This window comes from Leptodactylus fuscus, chromosome 2, assembly GCF_031893055.1.
Source record: "Leptodactylus fuscus isolate aLepFus1 chromosome 2, aLepFus1.hap2, whole genome shotgun sequence".
Lineage (NCBI taxonomy): Eukaryota > Metazoa > Chordata > Amphibia > Anura > Leptodactylidae > Leptodactylus > Leptodactylus fuscus.
Genome location: NC_134266.1, coordinates 268,277,083 through 268,296,545, shown reverse-complemented (window position 1 = coordinate 268,296,545; position 19,463 = coordinate 268,277,083). Strand labels below are relative to the sequence as shown.

Here is a 19,463-nt window from a genome sequence, read left to right as displayed (position 1 = left end):
GAATATAACTACTATAATACTACTCCTATGTACAAGAATATAACTATAATACTGCCCCTATGTACAAGAATATAACTACTATAATACTGCCCCTATGTACAAGAATATAACTACTATAATACTACTCCTATGTACAAGAATATAACTAGAAGTATAATCTTGTCAAACCGAAGGTTCGATATAAGGGTCCGCGACTCACAGCTTGTAAAAACTTTTCTTTTTATTTCATCCTTTTAAAATTTCTGTTTGCCACCATAGGCTGGAGTATACATTTAAACACAAAAAAACATAGTGTAGACAAGGTAGACACTGGACATGGTGAGTTAAAAACCGCTAGAAAACTGACGCGTTTCGGGACTATTGAGGCGTCCCTTACTCATAGTGAAACTAGCCTGAACATTGTAAGCAGTGTGAACTTAATATACACTCTGAGATGACTAAAACTGGGAGGATCCAAAACCTTTCTACATCATCAGCTGATCATTTAACCCTTCCTGGCAAGTTTGTGGATCTCACTTAGTTTTGTTTTAAATAGAGACAAGGATAGAAGTAAAAAAAAAAAAACAAAAAAAAAAACACTTGTTTATTCGAGATTATTCTGTTGCACGAGCATAAAAGAATAAATATCTCAACTCTAACTAAAGTTGATATCAAAAAGTTAGCTACTTTCAATACTAAACTGAAACAGATTACCGCAGTACCTCCCTCCATGTGAATTTAGTCCTACAAAGGTACAACAAGCCTGACCACTCCCAAGGTAATTAACTTGCAGAGTTGAGGGCTGAAATCTAGTCTAAGGGTGCATTCACACTGAGTAAACGCTAGCTTATTTTGTAGAGTAAAATTACACTTGTAAATTTTGCTATCCCATTGACTTCAATGATATTTTTTTACAAGTGTAAAAATACGCCTGTAAAAAATACGCCTGTAAAAAATACGCCTGTAAAAATACGCCTGTAAAATGTCATTGAAGTCAATGGGATAGCAAAATTTACAAGTGTAATTTTACTCTACAAAATAAGCTAGCGTTTACTCAGTGTGAATGCACCCTAACAGGTAAACTGACATGTAACACTGTTTTCACTAACTTTAACCAAGCATCTAAGATAGACATCAGATTCGCTGATACAGATACCTTAATTCTCAAAACTTTTCAACACATCCCTTAACATATCTAAAAATTTTTTATACGTTTTTTATAAATGATATAAAATAAAACACGTTAATTTAATAAGGTTAGAGATGAAAAGTTTGTTAGTCAAAAAATAAAAGCCAGGTCTGACTTAGCATTCATACCCTCCGGTTGCCGACAGCCAAACCGGAGGATCCATAATGCTTCTTTTTTAAGTAAGATCTTTTTTTTATTGCCTCCTCTGATGTTATCATTGACTGTTTCAATTCCCCAGAAAGAGAAATTATCTATCTCTCCACCATGTTTACTCGAGAAATGTTTTGATGCACCAGAAATACCATCCGTACCCTGCTTCTTACTGTCTCTGATATGTTCGGCTATTCTTACCTTCAATGGCCTGGTGGTACTGCCTACATAGTCCATTCTACAAGCTGAACATTTGATGCAGTATACAGTATATCTGGTGGTGCAGTTAATGCTGGAATTAAACTTTACTTTGAAATTTGTTTTAAAACTGCTTAATTCTTCCGTATTGTCAGTAAAGGGACAGCTCTTACATTTAGGTCTGCCACACCTAAACAATCCCTTTCTATCTGGTATTAAACTAATGTTGGGGGATTTTAAGAAACTAGGGGACAAATCATTCCCCAAAGATACACCTCTCCTAGGGACAAAGTGAAACCCATTTTTAAGGATTTTTTTAACTGTATCATCAAGCTCCAGGATAGGTAAATTGTTTTTGATTATTTTCTTTATTAAATTGAACTGTGGACTGTAATTTGTTGAGAACACTGTGGCGTGTTCTAGATTGGTATTAATTTCAGTTTTTTCCTCCAATAATTTTTCTCTATCCCTCGATTGTACTTTCTCAAATGCCTGATTCAATATTTTCTTAGAGTAACCTCTGCTTTGGAGTCTGTTGATTACCTCCTGACTTTCTTGTACAAAATCCTCCTCATGATTGCAAGCACGTTTTGCTCGGATTAATTCCCCCACGGGGATCCCTCTGATAGTAGCCGCCGGATGGCAGCTATCTGCCTTCAAAATAGCGTTACCAGCCGTAGGTTTGCGATATAATTTAGTGATAACCCTATTTGAGTCCACACACCCCCGCAATGTAATATCCAAAAAATTTATTGTAGAAAAACTATGTTGAAATGTAAAACCTAAACCATATTCATTTTTGTTCAAAAAAGAAATAAAATCCGGTATGGGCGCCACATCTCCGACCCACACCTACATCGATGACCTACTCATAGTGTGGGTCGGAGATGTGGCGCCCATACCGGATTTTATTTCTTTTTTGAACAAAAATGAATATGGTTTAGGTTTTACATTTCAACATAGTTTTTCTACAATAAATTTTTTGGATATTACATTGCGGGGGTGTGTGGACTCAAATAGGGTTATCACTAAATTATATCGCAAACCTACGGCTGGTAACGCTATTTTGAAGGCAGATAGCTGCCATCCGGCGGCTACTATCAGAGGGATCCCCGTGGGGGAATTAATCCGAGCAAAACGTGCTTGCAATCATGAGGAGGATTTTGTACAAGAAAGTCAGGAGGTAATCAACAGACTCCAAAGCAGAGGTTACTCTAAGAAAATATTGAATCAGGCATTTGAGAAAGTACAATCGAGGGATAGAGAAAAATTATTGGAGGAAAAAACTGAAATTAATACCAATCTAGAACACGCCACAGTGTTCTCAACAAATTACAGTCCACAATTCAATTTAATAAAGAAAATAATCAAAAACAATTTACCTATCCTGGAGCTTGATGATACAGTTAAAAAAATCCTTAAAAATGGGTTTCACTTTGTCCCTAGGAGAGGTGTATCTTTGGGGAATGATTTGTCCCCTAGTTTCTTAAAATCCCCCAACATTAGTTTAATACCAGATAGAAAGGGATTGTTTAGGTGTGGCAGACCTAAATGTAAGAGCTGTCCCTTTACTGACAATACGGAAGAATTAAGCAGTTTTAAAACAAATTTCAAAGTAAAGTTTAATTCCAGCATTAACTGCACCACCAGATATACTGTATACTGCATCAAATGTTCAGCTTGTAGAATGGACTATGTAGGCAGTACCACCAGGCCATTGAAGGTAAGAATAGCCGAACATATCAGAGACAGTAAGAAGCAGGGTACGGATGGTATTTCTGGTGCATCAAAACATTTCTCGAGTAAACATGGTGGAGAGATAGATAATTTCTCTTTCTGGGGAATTGAAACAGTCAATGATAACATCAGAGGAGGCAATAAAAAAAAGATCTTACTTAAAAAAGAAGCATTATGGATCCTCCGGTTTGGCTGTCGGCAACCGGAGGGTATGAATGCTAAGTCAGACCTGGCTTTTATTTTTTGACTAACAAACTTTTCATCTCTAACCTTATTAAATTAACGTGTTTTATTTTATATCATTTATAAAAAACGTATAAAAATTTTTTAGATATGTTAAGGGATGTGTTGAAAAGTTTTGAGAATTAAGGTATCTGTATCAGCGAATCTGATGTCTATCTTAGATGCTTGGTTAAAGTTAGTGAAAACAGTGTTACATGTCAGTTTACCTGTTAGACTAGATTTCAGCCCTCAACTCTGCAAGTTAATTACCTTGGGAGTGGTCAGGCTTGTTGTACCTTTGTAGGACTAAATTCACATGGAGGGAGGTACTGCGGTAATCTGTTTCAGTTTAGTATTGAAAGTAGCTAACTTTTTGATATCAACTTTAGTTAGAGTTGAGATATTTATTCTTTTATGCTCGTGCAACAGAATAATCTCGAATAAACAAGTGTTTTTTTTTTTTTTTTTTTTTTTTTTACTTCTATCCTTGTCTCTATTTAAAACAAAACTAAGTGAGATCCACAAACTTGCCAGGAAGGGTTAAATGATCAGCTGATGATGTAGAAAGGTTTTGGATCCTCCCAGTTTTAGTCATCTCAGAGTGTATATTAAGTTCACACTGCTTACAATGTTCAGGCTAGTTTCACTATGAGTAAGGGACGCCTCAATAGTCCCGAAACGCGTCAGTTTTCTAGCGGTTTTTAACTCACCATGTCCAGTGTCTACCTTGTCTACACTATGTTTTTTTGTGTTTAAATGTATACTTCAGCCTATGGTGGCAAACAGAAATTTTAAAAGGATGAAATAAAAAGAAAAGTTTTTACAAGCTGTGAGTCGCGGACCCTTATATTGAACCTTCGGTTTGACAAGATTATACTTCCATTTATTTACTCCAATGAGTCAAGGAGAATAGGGTCGTGCACCAACAATCATCATTTGAACGACTACAAGGGTGAGCTACTTTATATCTTTTTCTATTTTTGTATTTTAAGAATATAACTACTATAATACTACCTCCTATATACAAGAATATAACTACTATAATACTGCTCCTATGTACAAGAATATAACTACTATAATACTGCTCCTATGTACAAGAATATAACTACTATAATACTACTCCTATGTACAAGAATATAACTACTATAATACTGCTCCTATGTACAAGAATATAACTACTATAATACTACTCCTATGTACAAGAATATAACTACTATAATACTGCCCCCTATGTACAAGAATATAACTAATATAATACTACTCCTATGTACAAGAATATAACTACTATAATACTGCTCCTATGTACAAGAATATAACTACTATAATACTGCTCCTATGTACAAGAATATAACTAATATAATACTACTCCTATGTACAAGAATATAACTACTATAATACTGCCCCTATGTACAAGAATATAACTACTATAATACTGCTCCTATGTACAAGAATATAACTACTATAATACTGCTCCTATGTACAAGAATATAACTACTATAATACTGCTCCTATGTACAAGAATATAACTACTATAATACTACTCCTATGTACAAGAATATAACTACTATAATACTACTCCTATCTACAAGAATATAACTACTATAATACTGCTCCTATGTACAAGAATATAACTAATATAATACTACTCCTATGTACAAGAATATAACTACTATAATACTACTCCTATCTACAAGAATATAACTACTATAATACTGCTCCTATGTACAAGAATATAACTAATATAATACTACTCCTATGTACAAGAATATAACTACTATAATACTGCTCCTATGTACAAGAATATAACTACTATAATACTGCTCCTATGTACAAGAATACAACTACTATAATACTGCCCCCATAATTGTCTCTGTACATTACAGTATACCGTGTCTTTCTCTCTTTGCAGTACATCTAGCTTCTATGGAGGGACATCTCCACTGCCTAAAATTCCTGCTTAGTAAAGTACTCAGCTTCACCCATGCACTGGAGACAAGGAACAATAAGGGAGAGACCCCAAGGGACCTGGCGAGACGATTTTATAAGGAGAAGATCATTCAGTATATAGACGGCGTGGAATATGAAAGAGACCATCCAGAAGAGAGTGAGAGTGAGTACACGTGACATCCTATGAGTTGTCTGCTGTCTGTGTGTATATATATATATATATATATATATATATATATATGATAAACATGATGGCGGTGTCTTTTCTTTGACAGATCTGGCGTTTCCAGCTCATGTCGCAGCTCTCAAAGGTGATCTGGTAACCCTTCGAAATCTGATAGAGAGTGGAATAATTAATATTAATGAACGGGATGACAGAGGCTCCACCCCTTTACACAAAGGTAAGCGGCATAAAGATGAAGAGAAGCTGCAAATGCTGCAAACCTTGTCCAGAATCCTAAACTTTGTAATATATCTTACTAAAGAAAACTGCCTGTGCCTTTAAGTATTACTGCTGTCTTGACTTCTTATCTGAGTGATGTCAGATAAGAAGTCAGCTCACAATGAGGTCTATGGAGAGGGGAGGGGGAGAAGGAGAGACGGAGACATGACCCCACTGTGTTGTGAAAGAAAACAGTCTCTCTATAGTTCTGAGTTCTGCTTTTCCTCCTCCCCTCTCCATAGAGTTCTATTGCACAGCTTTGTCCAGTCTGTAGGGTGATTTATGGGGTGTAACCAATTTCTTTGCTCCTCAGCTGCCGGCCTTGGTCAGGTGGAGTGCATACAGTGGCTGCTGGAGATGGGGGCTGACTACAACATCACCAACGAGGCCGGAGAGACCCCAAAAGATGTGGCTAAAAGGTAATACACTCAATCATGTGATCCTGGTCTCTGATCTGTACGTCACGCTATCATGATATTGTCACGTGTCGCCGCTAGGTTTGCTCAGATATCTGCTGTAAAGCTCCTCGGGGGAGGAGCTTATGAAGATTCAGAGGAAGAGATAACTGAGGACGATCCCTTATTCTTCGAGAGACATGGTGTAGAAGGAAGCACTGACCAACAAGATGGCCTAAATCTGAGCCCGGCTGAAAAGAAGATGGCCCGCAGTACGTAAGACGTCCCAGACCCTGAGCAGATGACACTTCACTTCTATTCATGGGTGGAGCTCTGAATGTGGTGCCAACCCCCAAAGGACTGTGGTCTACAACTAATGTCTCTTCCCCTGTAGGGAGGCTACACCCAGCACACAGACCTGGTCAGGGCACGTAGAATACTCCTTTAGAGCACTGGGTAGATATAGTTCCCACACAGTACCATACCCCGTGACCCTGCCAATCTTGGCGGGTCTCTTCTCTAACACAGAGCGGGCACCAAAGCTGCATCAGCCGGGATCAAAGTTATCTCCGATTTTGGCCATTTCACCCCTTAGATGCCTCAGTACTCACAACAGCACCTAAGTAGTTAAACATGGAGGGAGGGAATCCTTTTGTAGACCCATCAGCACCCTGCAACATGATCTCGGGGTGTCAGTGGGCTGCTACAGAAATTTGATACCTTATGGGCCATAAAAAAAAAGTAAACACGGGGCATTGTGTCACAGATGGATTGTCTTACAGTGAGAGCCTACGATAAAATGAAGGAACTGGAGAAGCTCCTGGAGATCGCAAAGAGCAATTTTAAGCATCTCGGTGGCATCTTGGAAGAAGAAAACCAGAGGAAGAAGGAGCAGAAAGAATCCGAGAAGTAAAGTCATAGTGTGAAGTGTGACTGTGGTCATAGCAGAGGTCACTAATGCAGACCTAATAAAGAGAGTCTGTCACCACCCCAGCCCTGCAGATAGATAGGTTATAGTCACCAGACCCAGTATATCCCCCCAGCCCTGCAGATAGATAGGTTACTGTTACCAGAACCAGCATATCACCCCAGCCCTGCAGATAGATAGGTTACTGTCACCAGAACCAGCATATCACCCCAGCCCTGCAGATAGATAGGTTACTGTCACCAGAACCAGCACATCACCCCAGCCCCGCAGATAGGTTACTGTCACCAGAACCAGCATATCACCCCAGCCCTGCAGATAGATAGGTTAGTGTCACCAGAACCAAACCAACATATCACCCCAGCCCTGCAGATAGATAGGTTACTCTCACCAGAGCCAGCATATCACCCCAGCCCTGCAGATAGATAGGTTACTGTCACCAGACCCAGCATATCACCCCAGCCCTGCAGATAGATAGGTTATAGTCACCAGACCCAGTATATCCCCCCAGCCCTGCAGATAGATAGGTTACTGTTACCAGAACCAGCATATCACCCCAGCCCTGCAGATAGATAGGTTACTGTCACCAGAACCAGCATATCACCCCAGCCCTGCAGATAGATAGGTTAGTGTCACCAGAACCAACATATCACCCCAGCCCCGCAGATAGGTTACTGTCACCAGAACCAGCATATCACCCCAGCCCTGCAGATAGATAGGTTACTCTCACCAGAGCCAGAATATCACCCCAGCCCTGCAGATAGATAGGTTAGTGTCACCAGACCCAGCATATCACCAGTCAAAATCAGCTGTCAACTTATCCCTGCACGAAGAACTGGCCATTAAAAAAAAGGGGGGCCTGCAGTTCTCCGTGCAGGGATAAGTGGGGAGCTAATTGTGACTGGTTACCAACGTATCCCGGCCTACATCATTATTATTCTCCAGCTAAAAACTTATATATTATATATTATTGCCCCAGTTCCCTCTCCGCAGTGCCGCACACCCGATGTCCCAACAATCCCCCCCCCGTCCACCCTCTAACATCTTTCCATTGCCCCCTGTACCCATACCTCCCAACTTTTGAAGAACCAAAAGAGGGATAAAATGTGCGGCGTGCTTTGCGCGCCGCGGGAAATTTAGCCCCACCCACTGTTATGTTGACTCCGCCCACTCATTAATTTTTCATGTGCCCGCACACTGTATAATCCTCCTACAGTCACCCTTAAATTATATGTCCCCCCTCCGTCTCTCCCCCAGCTTCATATACACCCTTCATCTGCCCCCAGATTCATGTCCCCTCCATCTCTGCCCCCAGATCCATGTCCCCTCCATCTCTGCCCCCAGATCCATGTCCCCTCCATTTCTGCCCCCAGATTCATGTCCCTCCATCTCTGCCCCCAGATCCATGTCCCCTCCATCTCTGCCCCCAGATTCATGTCCCTCCATCTCTGCCCCCAGATTCATGTCCCTCCATCTCTGCCCCCAGTGTCATGCCGTCCTCTCCATCTCTGCCCCCAGATTCATGTCCCTCCATCTCTGCCCCCAGTGTCATGCCGTCCTCTCCTTCATCTGCCCCCAGTTTCACGTTCCACATAATCCACATTACACTTACCTTTTCCTTGTTCCCCCGCTGCTCTCTGCGCGCCTCTCTCTCTTAATGGCGCACAGTTGTAGACGCGATGTGACGTCATCACATCGCGTCTACACTGCCGGGTAGCCGGCGGCAGCGGCGAAGTGAGGAGCTGACACAGGTCAGCTCCTTCCTTCAGCCGCGTATGTGTTCAACTCAGATCTGCATCCTCTGGACGCAGATCTGAGTTGAAACAAACAGGACATACAATGACTGCTGCCGGCGCCAGGACCCCCCCCCCATTTTTAAATTTGGCCGGGCCCCTGACGCCAGTAGCAGTAGTACTGGCCTATCGGCGGCCCTGCGTACAGCCTAGTAATGATTTCTGGGTGAATAGCCGGGGCCCCTCTGGTCAGGATCCTCGTCTCTAGGTCAGAACAGTTACACAGACTGTCTCTCTCACTCTCTGGAGGACAAGTCCTGTATTACACACACAGTCTGTTTATGTACATGGACAGTGTGTAATGCTTAATTTCCCCTTTGGGGGCACTGCTCGGGTTCTTCACCGACGTCCGCTGATCACTAGAGGTCTCGGCCCGCTTTGTGATCAGTTTCTTGCCTAACAAGGATGGATTGTCCAAAGTAGCGCCATCCTGTCCTGATATGGAGGAGATAGCAGGGCTGTGCATTTCAGTGAAGTTTGGGGGACTCTGTGACAAAAACAATACTGGGGTCTTCTTACGGACCAGGAGGGCATTTGTCCCCTCTCAAGGGCTTTGTCCATTCTTGTCTTTATTTAGGATGATTAGAGACTTGGAGGCGCAGCTGGAGTACGAGCGCCTGCGCCGGGAGAAGATGGAGGTCCAGCTGGACGACTATCGGGTGCAGATCTCTCAGCTCAACAGCTGCCTGGAGCAGATGAGGCCTTCGTCAAGGCCCGCGGTAAGTGCTGGAGACCTTGTAGCACTGGATGATTATCTCTTATTTCACATCTGGGCTGGTCTTCGTGTCAGCAGGGCAGAGTATTTCAGCAGATAGTTGACCTGATACTATAGAAAATGCAACTGATAGAAGTAGAGTACCAGCAGCACAGAGTATTTCAGGAGTTGTGTTGATCTTGTGGGGGGCAGTGACCAAACCTTTTAAGAGGGCAGGTTGCACCAAGATCGTAGGTGAAAGATTGAAAGTTAGCTTGCGGATGAGAAGAGCTAACAGCAGCACAGAGGATTACAGGAAAGGAGTAGGTCGATCTAGTACAGACATGACCTGTCCATTTATGTTACTTAGGAGTGGGCTGCTTATAACAGGGTCATAGTGAGAGGTCACAGGTGGACAGAGTGGAAAGAGCAAGGGCCCCAGCAGCACAGAGGATTTCAGGAAAAGAGTGTACTAAGCTTGTGAGTGCTTTGGGGTAAAGTCACACACTCAGCTAGCCCCATTATCAGCGGATTCTCTCTTCTCAGCGCTGTGGGCGAGGGGACTGTACAGGTCATTGATACCGTCCGTGGCAGCAGCCGGAGCTTCACTCTGCTGAATCAGTCTCTACTTCAATGGATTCTGCTGTCACGGGAAATCCTTTGTCTGATTCACACACAGAACAGAGGTCACGCTAAGCCGATCCCCTCTCTGGGAGGAACATGTGACCTCTACTATGGCCATTACAGGGGTAGTCATCCAGCTTTTCCAAACACCTGAATGGTAGTCAGACAGAATATAATGCTATATACAACTGCACTGCATTAAAGGGGTATTCCCACCTCACATTCTCAGCAGTCTTCACTCTTGTAAAATCTTCTTTCTTCCGGGTTTCTTGCATCATTTGGTGGGCGGGGTTTCACATGCAACCTGCCGTTTAGCTCCGCCCCCAAATTCGCGTGTAGATCCGCCCACCCACATTGGACTATGAAGTACAGGCAGCAGCAACTCCATTCTGTGTTACAATCAGACACTGCCTGTCTCTGCCATAATGAACACAATTGCATTAGCTAGCCTGATAACTGGGAGAACAGAAGAAATGAAAGCAGCTCCTCTATGTGAGTGCAGGACCTAGGTCACATGGTGTAGACACAGGAATAGCTAGATACACAGGCTCGCTCCCTGCACTTAGCCCCTCCCCCCTGAGAACAGCAGATACATCACTTGACTCAGGAGCAGCTAAGTCAGGGCTGTGGCCACAAAGAATTGAATAAAGTAAGATAGTGGACAAACAAAGCAGTTTTGCTGAAGCAATGTATTTAGGAAAAGTCTTACATCCACATTAACCAGCAGTATAGATAGGATCCTTGTGATGGGACAACCCCTTTAAGTCAAACCCCCAGGACTGTCCGCTACCCCTGCTGGGGTAAATTTACATAAACCTCGCCCTTTCATAGCTGACAGATGATAAAATTTGCGGGGTAAGAGGGTGGTGTTGCCCTTTAATTCCTTCTGACTAGAGAATGTAGTCAGGAACTCTGGGTAGAGTCAGGAGCTCTGGGTGTAGTCAGGAGGGAGGGGGTAGTCAGGAGGGAGGGGGTAGTCAGGAGCTCTGGGTGTAGTCAGGAGGGAGGGGGTAGTCGGGAGCTCTGGGTGTAGTCAGGAGGGAGGGGGTAGTCGGGAGCTCTGGGTGTAGTCAGGAGGGAGGGGGTAGTCGGGAGCTCTGGGTGTAGTCAGGAGGGAGGGGGTAGTCGGGAGCTCTGGGTGTAGTCAGGAGCTCTGGGTGTAGTCAGGAGGGAGGGGTGGGTGTAGTCAGGAGGGAGGGGGTAGTCAGGAGCTCTGGGTGTAGTCAGGAGGGAGGGGTGGGTGTAGTCAGGAGGGAGGGGGTAGTCAGGAGGGAGGGGGTAGTCAGGAGGGAGGGGTGGGTGTAGTCAGGAGGGAGGGGGTAGTCAGGAGCTCTGGGTGTAGTCAGGAGGGAGGGGGTAGTCAGGAGGGAGGGGTGGGTGTAGTCAGGAGGGAGGGGGTAGTCAGGAGGGAGGGGGTAGTCAGGAGCTCTGGGTGTAGTCAGGAGGGAGGGGTGGGTGTAGTCAGGAGGGAGGGGGTAGTCAGGAGCTCTGGGTGTAGTCAGGAGGGAGGGGTGGGTGTAGTCAGGAGGGAGGGGGTAGTCAGGAGGGAGGGGTGGGTGTAGTCAGGAGGGAGGGGGTAGTCAGGAGGGAGGGGTGGGTGTAGTCAGGAGGGAGGGGGTAGTCGGGAGCTCTGGGTGTAGTCAGGAGGGAGGGGGTAGTCGGGAGCTCTGGGTGTAGTCAGGAGGGAGGGGGTAGTCGGGAGCTCTGGGTGTAGTCAGGAGGGAGGGGGTAGTCGGGAGCTCTGGGTGTAGTCAGGAGGGAGGGGGTAGTCGGGAGCTCTGGGTGTAGTCAGGAGGGAGGGGGTAGTCGGGAGCTCTGGGTGTAGTCAGGAGGGAGGGGGTAGTCGGGAGCTCTGGGTGTAGTCAGGAGCTCTGGGTGTAGTCAGGAGGGAGGGGTGGGTGTAGTCAGGAGCTCTGGGTGTAGTCAGGAGGGAGGGGTGGGTGTAGTCAGGAGGGAGGGGGTAGTCAGGAGGGAGGGGGTAGTCAGGAGGGAGGGGTGGGTGTAGTCAGGAGGGAGGGGGTAGTCAGGAGCTCTGGGTGTAGTCAGGAGGGAGGGGGTAGTCGGGAGCTCTGGGTGTAGTCAGGAGGGAGGGCGTAGTCGGGAGCTCTGGGTGTAGTCAGGAGGGAGGGCGTAGTCGGGAGCTCTGGGTGTAGTCAGGAGGGAGGGGGTAGTCGGGAGCTCTGGGTGTAGTCAGGAGGGAGGGGGTAGTCAGGAGCTCTGGGTGTAGTCAGGAGCTCTGGGTGTAGTCAGGAGGGAGGGGTGGGTGTAGTCAGGAGGGAGGGGTGGGTGTAGTCAGGAGGGAGGGGGTAGTCAGGAGCTCTGGGTGTAGTCAGGAGGGAGGGGTGGGTGTAGTCAGGAGGGAGGGGGTAGTCAGGAGCTCTGGGTGTAGTCAGGAGGGAGGGGGTAGTCGGGAGCTCTGGGTGTAGCCGGGAGCTCTGGGTGTAGTCAGGAGGGAGGGGGTAGTCGGGAGCTCTGGGTGTAGTCAGGAGGGAGGGGGTAGTCGGGAGCTCTGGGTGTAGTCAGGAGGGAGGGGGTAGTCGGGAGCTCTGGGTGTAGTCAGGAGGGAGGGGGTAGTCGGGAGCTCTGGGTGTAGTCAGGAGGGAGGGGGTAGTCGGGAGCTCTGGGTGTAGTCAGGAGCTCTGGGTGTAGTCAGGAGGGAGGGGTGGGTGTAGTCAGGAGGGAGGGCGTAGTCGGGAGCTCTGGGTGTAGTCAGGAGGGAGGGGGTAGTCGGGAGCTCTGGGTGTAGTCAGGAGGGAGGGGGTAGTCGGGAGCTCTGGGTGTAGTCAGGAGGGAGGGGGTAGTCGGGAGCTCTGGGTGTAGTCAGGAGGGAGGGGGTAGTCAGGAGCTCTGGGTGTAGTCAGGAGCTCTGGGTGTAGTCAGGAGGGAGGGGTGGGTGTAGTCAGGAGGGAGGGGGTAGTCAGGAGCTCTGGGTGTAGTCAGGAGGGAGGGGGTAGTCGGGAGCTCTGGGTGTAGCCGGGAGCTCTGGGTGTAGTCAGGAGGGAGGGGGTAGTCGGGAGCTCTGGGTGTAGTCAGGAGGGAGGGGGTAGTCGGGAGCTCTGGGTGTAGTCAGGAGGGAGGGGGTAGTCGGGAGCTCTGGGTGTAGTCAGGAGGGAGGGGGTAGTCGGGAGCTCTGGGTGTAGTCAGGAGGGAGGGGGTAGCCGGGAGCTCTGGGTGTAGTCAGGAGGGAGGGGGTAGTCGGGAGCTCTGGGTGTAGTCAGGAGGGAGGGGGTAGTCGGGAGCTCTGGGTGTAGTCAGGAGGGAGGGGGTAGTCGGGAGCTCTGGGTGTAGTCAGGAGGGAGGGGGTAGTCGGGAGCTCTGGGTGTAGTCAGGAGGGAGGGGGTAGTCGGGAGCTCTGGGTGTAGTCAGGAGCTCTGGGTGTAGTCAGGAGGGAGGGGTGGGTGTAGTCAGGAGGGAGGGGGTAGTCAGGAGCTCTGGGTGTAGTCAGGAGGGAGGGGTGGGTGTAGTCAGGAGGGAGGGGGTAGTCAGGAGGGAGGGGGTAGTCAGGAGGGAGGGGTGGGTGTAGTCAGGAGGGAGGGGGTAGTCAGGAGCTCTGGGTGTAGTCAGGAGGGAGGGGGTAGTCGGGAGCTCTGGGTGTAGTCAGGAGGGAGGGGGTAGTCGGGAGCTCTGGGTGTAGTCAGGAGGGAGGGGGTAGTCGGGAGCTCTGGGTGTAGTCAGGAGGGAGGGGGTAGTCGGGAGCTCTGGGTGTAGTCAGGAGGGAGGGGGTAGTCGGGAGCTCTGGGTGTAGTCAGGAGGGAGGGGGTAGTCGGGAGCTCTGGGTGTAGTCAGGAGCTCTGGGTGTAGTCAGGAGGGAGGGGTGGGTGTAGTCAGGAGGGAGGGGGTAGTCAGGAGCTCTGGGTGTAGTCAGGAGGGAGGGGTGGGTGTAGTCAGGAGGGAGGGGGTAGTCAGGAGGGAGGGGGTAGTCAGGAGGGAGGGGTGGGTGTAGTCAGGAGGGAGGGGGTAGTCGGGAGCTCTGGGTGTAGTCAGGAGGGAGGGGGTAGTCGGGAGCTCTGGGTGTAGTCAGGAGGGAGGGCGTAGTCGGGAGCTCTGGGTGTAGTCAGGAGGGAGGGGGTAGTCGGGAGCTCTGGGTGTAGTCAGGAGGGAGGGGGTAGTCGGGAGCTCTGGGTGTAGTCAGGAGCTCTGGGTGTAGTCAGGAGGGAGGGGTGGGTGTAGTCAGGAGGGAGGGGGTAGTCGGGAGCTCTGGGTGTAGTCAGGAGGGAGGGGGTAGTCGGGAGCTCTGGGTGTAATCAGGAGGGAGGGGGTAGTCGGGAGCTCTGGGTGTAGTCAGGAGGGAGGGGGTAGTCGGGAGCTCTGGGTGTAGTCAGGAGGGAGGGGGTAGTCGGGAGCTCTGGGTGTAGTCAGGAGGGAGGGGGTAGTCGGGAGCTCTGGGTGTAGTCAGGAGGGAGGGGGTAGTCGGGAGCTCTGGGTGTAGTCAGGAGCTCTGGGTGTAGTCAGGAGGGAGGGGTGGGTGTAGTCAGGAGGGAGGGGGTAGTCAGGAGCTCTGGGTGTAGTCAGGAGGGAGGGGTGGGTGTAGTCAGGAGGGAGGGGGTAGTCAGGAGGGAGGGGGTAGTCAGGAGGGAGGGGTGGGTGTAGTCAGGAGGGAGGGGGTAGTCGGGAGCTCTGGGTGTAGTCAGGAGGGAGGGGGTAGTCGGGAGCTCTGGGTGTAGTCAGGAGGGAGGGCGTAGTCGGGAGCTCTGGGTGTAGTCAGGAGGGAGGGGGTAGTCGGGAGCTCTGGGTGTAGTCAGGAGGGAGGGGGTAGTCGGGAGCTCTGGGTGTAGTCAGGAGCTCTGGGTGTAGTCAGGAGGGAGGGGTGGGTGTAGTCAGGAGGGAGGGGGTAGTCGGGAGCTCTGGGTGTAGTCAGGAGGGAGGGGGTAGTCGGGAGCTCTGGGTGTAATCAGGAGGGAGGGGGTAGTCGGGAGCTCTGGGTGTAGTCAGGAGGGAGGGGGTAGTCGGGAGCTCTGGGTGTAGTCAGGAGGGAGGGGGTAGTCGGGAGCTCTGGGTGTAGTCAGGAGGGAGGGGGTAGTCGGGAGCTCTGGGTGTAGTCAGGAGGGAGGGGGTAGTCGGGAGCTCTGGGTGTAGTCAGGAGGGAGGGGGTAGTCGGGAGCTCTGGGTGTAGTCAGGAGGGAGGGGGTAGTCGGGAGCTCTGGGTGTAGTCAGGAGGGAGGGGGTAGTCGGGAGCTCTGGGTGTAGTCAGGAGGGAGGGGGTAGTCGGGAGCTCTGGGTGTAGTCAGGAGGGAGGGGGTAGTCGGGAGCTCTGGGTGTAGTCAGGAGGGAGGGGGTAGTCGGGAGCTCTGGGTGTAGTCAGGAGGGAGGGGGTAGTCGGGAGCTCTGGGTGTAGTCAGGAGGGAGGGGGTAGTCGGGAGCTCTGGGTGTAGTCAGGAGGGAGGGGGTAGTCGGGAGCTCTGGGTGTAGTCAGGAGGGAGGGGGTAGTCGGGAGCTCTGGGTGTAGTCAGGAGGGAGGGGGTAGTCGGGAGCTCTGGGTGTAGTCAGGAGGGAGGGGGTAGTCGGGAGCTCTGGGTGTAGTCAGGAGGGAGGGGGTAGTCGGGAGCTCTGGGTGTAGTCAGGAGGGAGGGGGTAGTCGGGAGCTCTGGGTGTAGTCAGGAGGGAGGGGGTAGTCGGGAGCTCTGGGTGTAGTCAGGAGCTCTGGGTGTAGTCAGGAGGGAGGGGTGGGTGTAGTCAGGAGGGAGGGGGTAGTCAGGAGCTCAGGGTGTAGTCAGGAGGGAGGGGTGGGTGTAGTCAGGAGGGAGGGGGTAGTCAGGAGGGAGGGGTGGGTGTAGTCAGGAGGGAGGGGGTAGTCGGGAGCTCTGGGTGTAGTCAGGAGGGAGGGGGTAGTCGGGAGCTCTGGGTGTAGTCAGGAGGGAGGGGGTAGTCGGGAGCTCTGGGTGTAGTCAGGAGGGAGGGCGTAGTCGGGAGCTCTGGGTGTAGTCAGGAGGGAGGGGGTAGTCGGGAGCTCTGGGTGTAGTCAGGAGGGAGGGGGTAGTCGGGAGCTCTGGGTGTAGTCAGGAGGGAGGGGGTAGTCGGGAGCTCTGGGTGTAGTCAGGAGGGAGGGGTAGTCAGGAGCTCTGGGTGTAGTCAGGAGCTCTGGGTGTAGTCAGGAGGGAGGGGTGGGTGTAGTCAGGAGGGAGGGGGTAGTCAGGAGCTCTGGGTGTAGTCAGGAGGGAGGGGTGGGTGTAGTCAGGAGGGAGGGGGTAGTCAGGAGGGAGGGGGTAGTCAGGAGGGAGGGGTGGGTGTAGTCAGGAGGGAGGGGGTAGTCAGGAGCTCTGGGTGTAGTCAGGAGGGAGGGGGTAGTCGGGAGCTCTGGGTGTAGTCAGGAGGGAGGGGGTAGTCGGGAGCTCTGGGTGTAGTCAGGAGGGAGGGGGTAGTCGGGAGCTCTGGGTGTAGTCAGGAGCTCTGGGTGTAGTCAGGAGGGAGGGGGTAGTCAGGAGCTCTGGGTGTAGTCAGGAGGGAGGGGGTAGTCAGGAGCTCTGGGTGTAGTCAGGAGCTCTGGGTGTAGTCAGGAGGGAGGGGTGGGTGTAGTCAGGAGGGAGGGGGTAGTCGGGAGCTCTGGGTGTAGTCAGGAGGGAGGGGGTAGTCGGGAGCTCTGGGTGTAGTCAGGAGGGAGGGGGTAGTCGGGAGCTCTGGGTGTAGTCAGGAGGGAGGGGGTAGTCGGGAGCTCTGGGTGTAGTCAGGAGGGAGGGGGTAGTCGGGAGCTCTGGGTGTAGTCAGGAGGGAGGGGGTAGTCGGGAGCTCTGGGTGTAGTCAGGAGGGAGGGGGTAGTCGGGAGCTCTGGGTGTAGTCAGGAGCTCTGGGTGTAGTCAGGAGGGAGGGGTGGGTGTAGTCAGGAGGGAGGGGGTAGTCAGGAGCTCTGGGTGTAGTCAGGAGGGAGGGGTGGGTGTAGTCAGGAGGGAGAGGGTAGTCAGGAGGGAGGGGGTAGTCAGGAGGGAGGGGTGGGTGTAGTCAGGAGGGAGGGGGTAGTCGGGAGCTCTGGGTGTAGTCAGGAGGGAGGGGGTAGTCGGGAGCTCTGGGTGTAGTCAGGAGGGAGGGGGTAGTCGGGAGCTCTGGGTGTAGTCAGGAGGGAGGGGGTAGTCGGGAGCTCTGGGTGTAGTCAGGAGGGAGGGGGTAGTCGGTAGCTCTGGGTGTAGTCAGGAGGGAGGGGGTAGTCGGGAGCTCTGGGTGTAGTCAGGAGGGAGGGGGTAGTCGGGAGCTCTGGGTGTAGTCAGGAGGGAGGGGGTAGTCGGGAGCTCTGGGTGTAGTCAGGAGGGAGGGGGTAGTCGGGAGCTCTGGGTGTAGTCAGGAGGGAGGGGGTAGTCGGGAGCTCTGGGTGTAGTCAGGAGGGAGGGGGTAGTCGGGAGCTCTGGGTGTAGTCAGGAGGGAGGGGGTAGTCGGGAGCTCTGGGTGTAGTCAGGAGGGAGGGGGTAGTCGGGAGCTCTGGGTGTAGTCAGGAGCTCTGGGTGTAGTCAGGAGGGAGGGGTGGGTGTAGTCAGGAGGGAGGGGGTAGTCGGGAGCTCTGGGTGTAGTCAGGAGGGAGGGGGTAGTCGGGAGCTCTGGGTGTAGTCAGGAGGGAGGGGGTAGTCGGGAGCTCTGGGTGTAGTCAGGAGGGAGGGGGTAGTCGGGAGCTCTGGGTGTAGTCAGGAGGGAGGGGGTAGTCGGGAGCTCTGGGTGTAGTCAGGAGGGAGGGGGTAGTCGGGAGCTCTGGGTGTAGCCGGGAGCTCTGGGTGTAGTCAGGAGGGAGGGGGTAGTCGGGAGCTCTGGGTGTAGCCGGGAGCTCTGGGTGTAGTCAGGAGGGAGGGGGTAGTTGGGAGCTCTGGGTGTAGTCAGGAGGGAGGGGGTAGTCAGGAGGGAGGGGGTAGTCAGGAGGGAGGGGGTAGTCAGGAGCTCTGGGGGTAGTCAGGAGCTCTGGGTGTAGTCAGGAGGGAGGGGGTAGTCAGGAGCTCTGGGTGTAGTCAGGAGGGAGGGGGTAGTCGGGAGCTCTGGGTGTAGCCGGGAGCTCTGGGTGTAGTCAGGAGGGAGGGGGTAGTCGGGAGCTCTGGGTGTAGTCAGGAGGGAGGGGGTAGTCAGGAGCTCTGGGTGTAGTCAGGAGCTCTGGGTGTAGTCAGGAGGGAGGGGTGGGTGTAGTCAGGAGGGAGGGGGTAGTCAGGAGCTCTGGGTGTAGTCAGGAGGGAGGGGGTAGTCAGGAGCTCTGGGTGTAGTCAGGAGGGAGGGGGTAGTCAGGAGCTCTGGGTGTAGTCAGGAGGGAGGGGGTAGTCAGGAGCTCTGGGTGTAGTCAGGAGGGAGGGGGTAGTCAGGAGCTCTGGGTGTAGTCAGGAGGGAGGGGGTAGTCAGGAGCTCTGGGTGTAGTCAGGAGGGAGGGGTGTAGTCAGGAGCTCTGGGTGTAGTCAGGAGGGAGGGGTGTAGTCAGGAGGGAGGGGTGTAGTCAGGAGGGAGGGGGTAGTCAGGAGCTCTGGGTGTAGTCAGGAGCTCTGGGTGTTCTGGCTCAGACTAGACGATGACATCAGATCTGCAGGAAGAATCATTAGGTATAATTATAATACCGCACTACTTGTAAGAACATGGAGAGATTATTCCACCACCGCGGATTATATCTGCATTACACAAAGGATTAGACATGTACAGAAAGCAGAGGGGACGTATAGGAAAATATCAGCATGGCGCCCCCTGGTGGAGCTGATTCCTAGAGTTTTGTATCTACACCCCTCTCCATGGTAGCAGACTATAGACAAACTCTATAGACGAGCATGCAGTCACGTCACTCCCTTCTATCTCATGATGTATAGTCAGTGGCTATTATATTTGGGGCCCAGCTACCACTTTGCAGCAGGACCTCAAAACTTCTAGACTCCGCCTCTATGGGTGCAATGTAGCAGCTATAAAAGCCCCAACACATTATAATAAGAAAGATAAGACATGCTCCACTTCTGTTCAGCTGAGCTGCAGTACCACATACAACCTGTGGACAGGAGTGGCGCTGTTTTTGAAAGTTTTTACTTTTTTTTTTTTTTTATTCGAGTACACCAGAATATTTCCTTATTGTTGTGTTTTTTTTATGACTTTTTCTCTGTAATTTATTCTTCAGAAGTTTCCTGAGACGTATAAGGAGAAGAAAGGCGCAAAGAAGAAACCGGTTCAGCAGCCAAACCCTGGAGGCGTCTTTGTGAGGCGAGGAAAGGAGAAGTAACGCAAAGCATGCTGGGA

General features: G+C 50.7%; 1 protein-coding gene across 1 annotated transcript in view; it reads left to right on the top strand.

The window, feature by feature from the left end:
- ANKRD42 (ankyrin repeat domain 42) overlaps positions 1-19,458 on the top strand; it is a 31,166-nt gene extending 11,708 nt beyond the window's left edge. The window contains exons 6-12 of the mRNA XM_075262994.1: positions 5,385-5,585; positions 5,698-5,823; positions 6,178-6,283; positions 6,362-6,531; positions 7,042-7,168; positions 9,555-9,696; positions 19,345-19,458. Of these exons, the coding sequence (XP_075119095.1) occupies positions 5,385-5,585; positions 5,698-5,823; positions 6,178-6,283; positions 6,362-6,531; positions 7,042-7,168; positions 9,555-9,696; positions 19,345-19,446 (974 nt within the window). The 3' untranslated portion in view covers positions 19,447-19,458. The remainder of the gene's footprint in view (positions 1-5,384; positions 5,586-5,697; positions 5,824-6,177; positions 6,284-6,361; positions 6,532-7,041; positions 7,169-9,554; positions 9,697-19,344) is intronic.
- Positions 19,459-19,463: the final 5 nt, after the last annotated feature.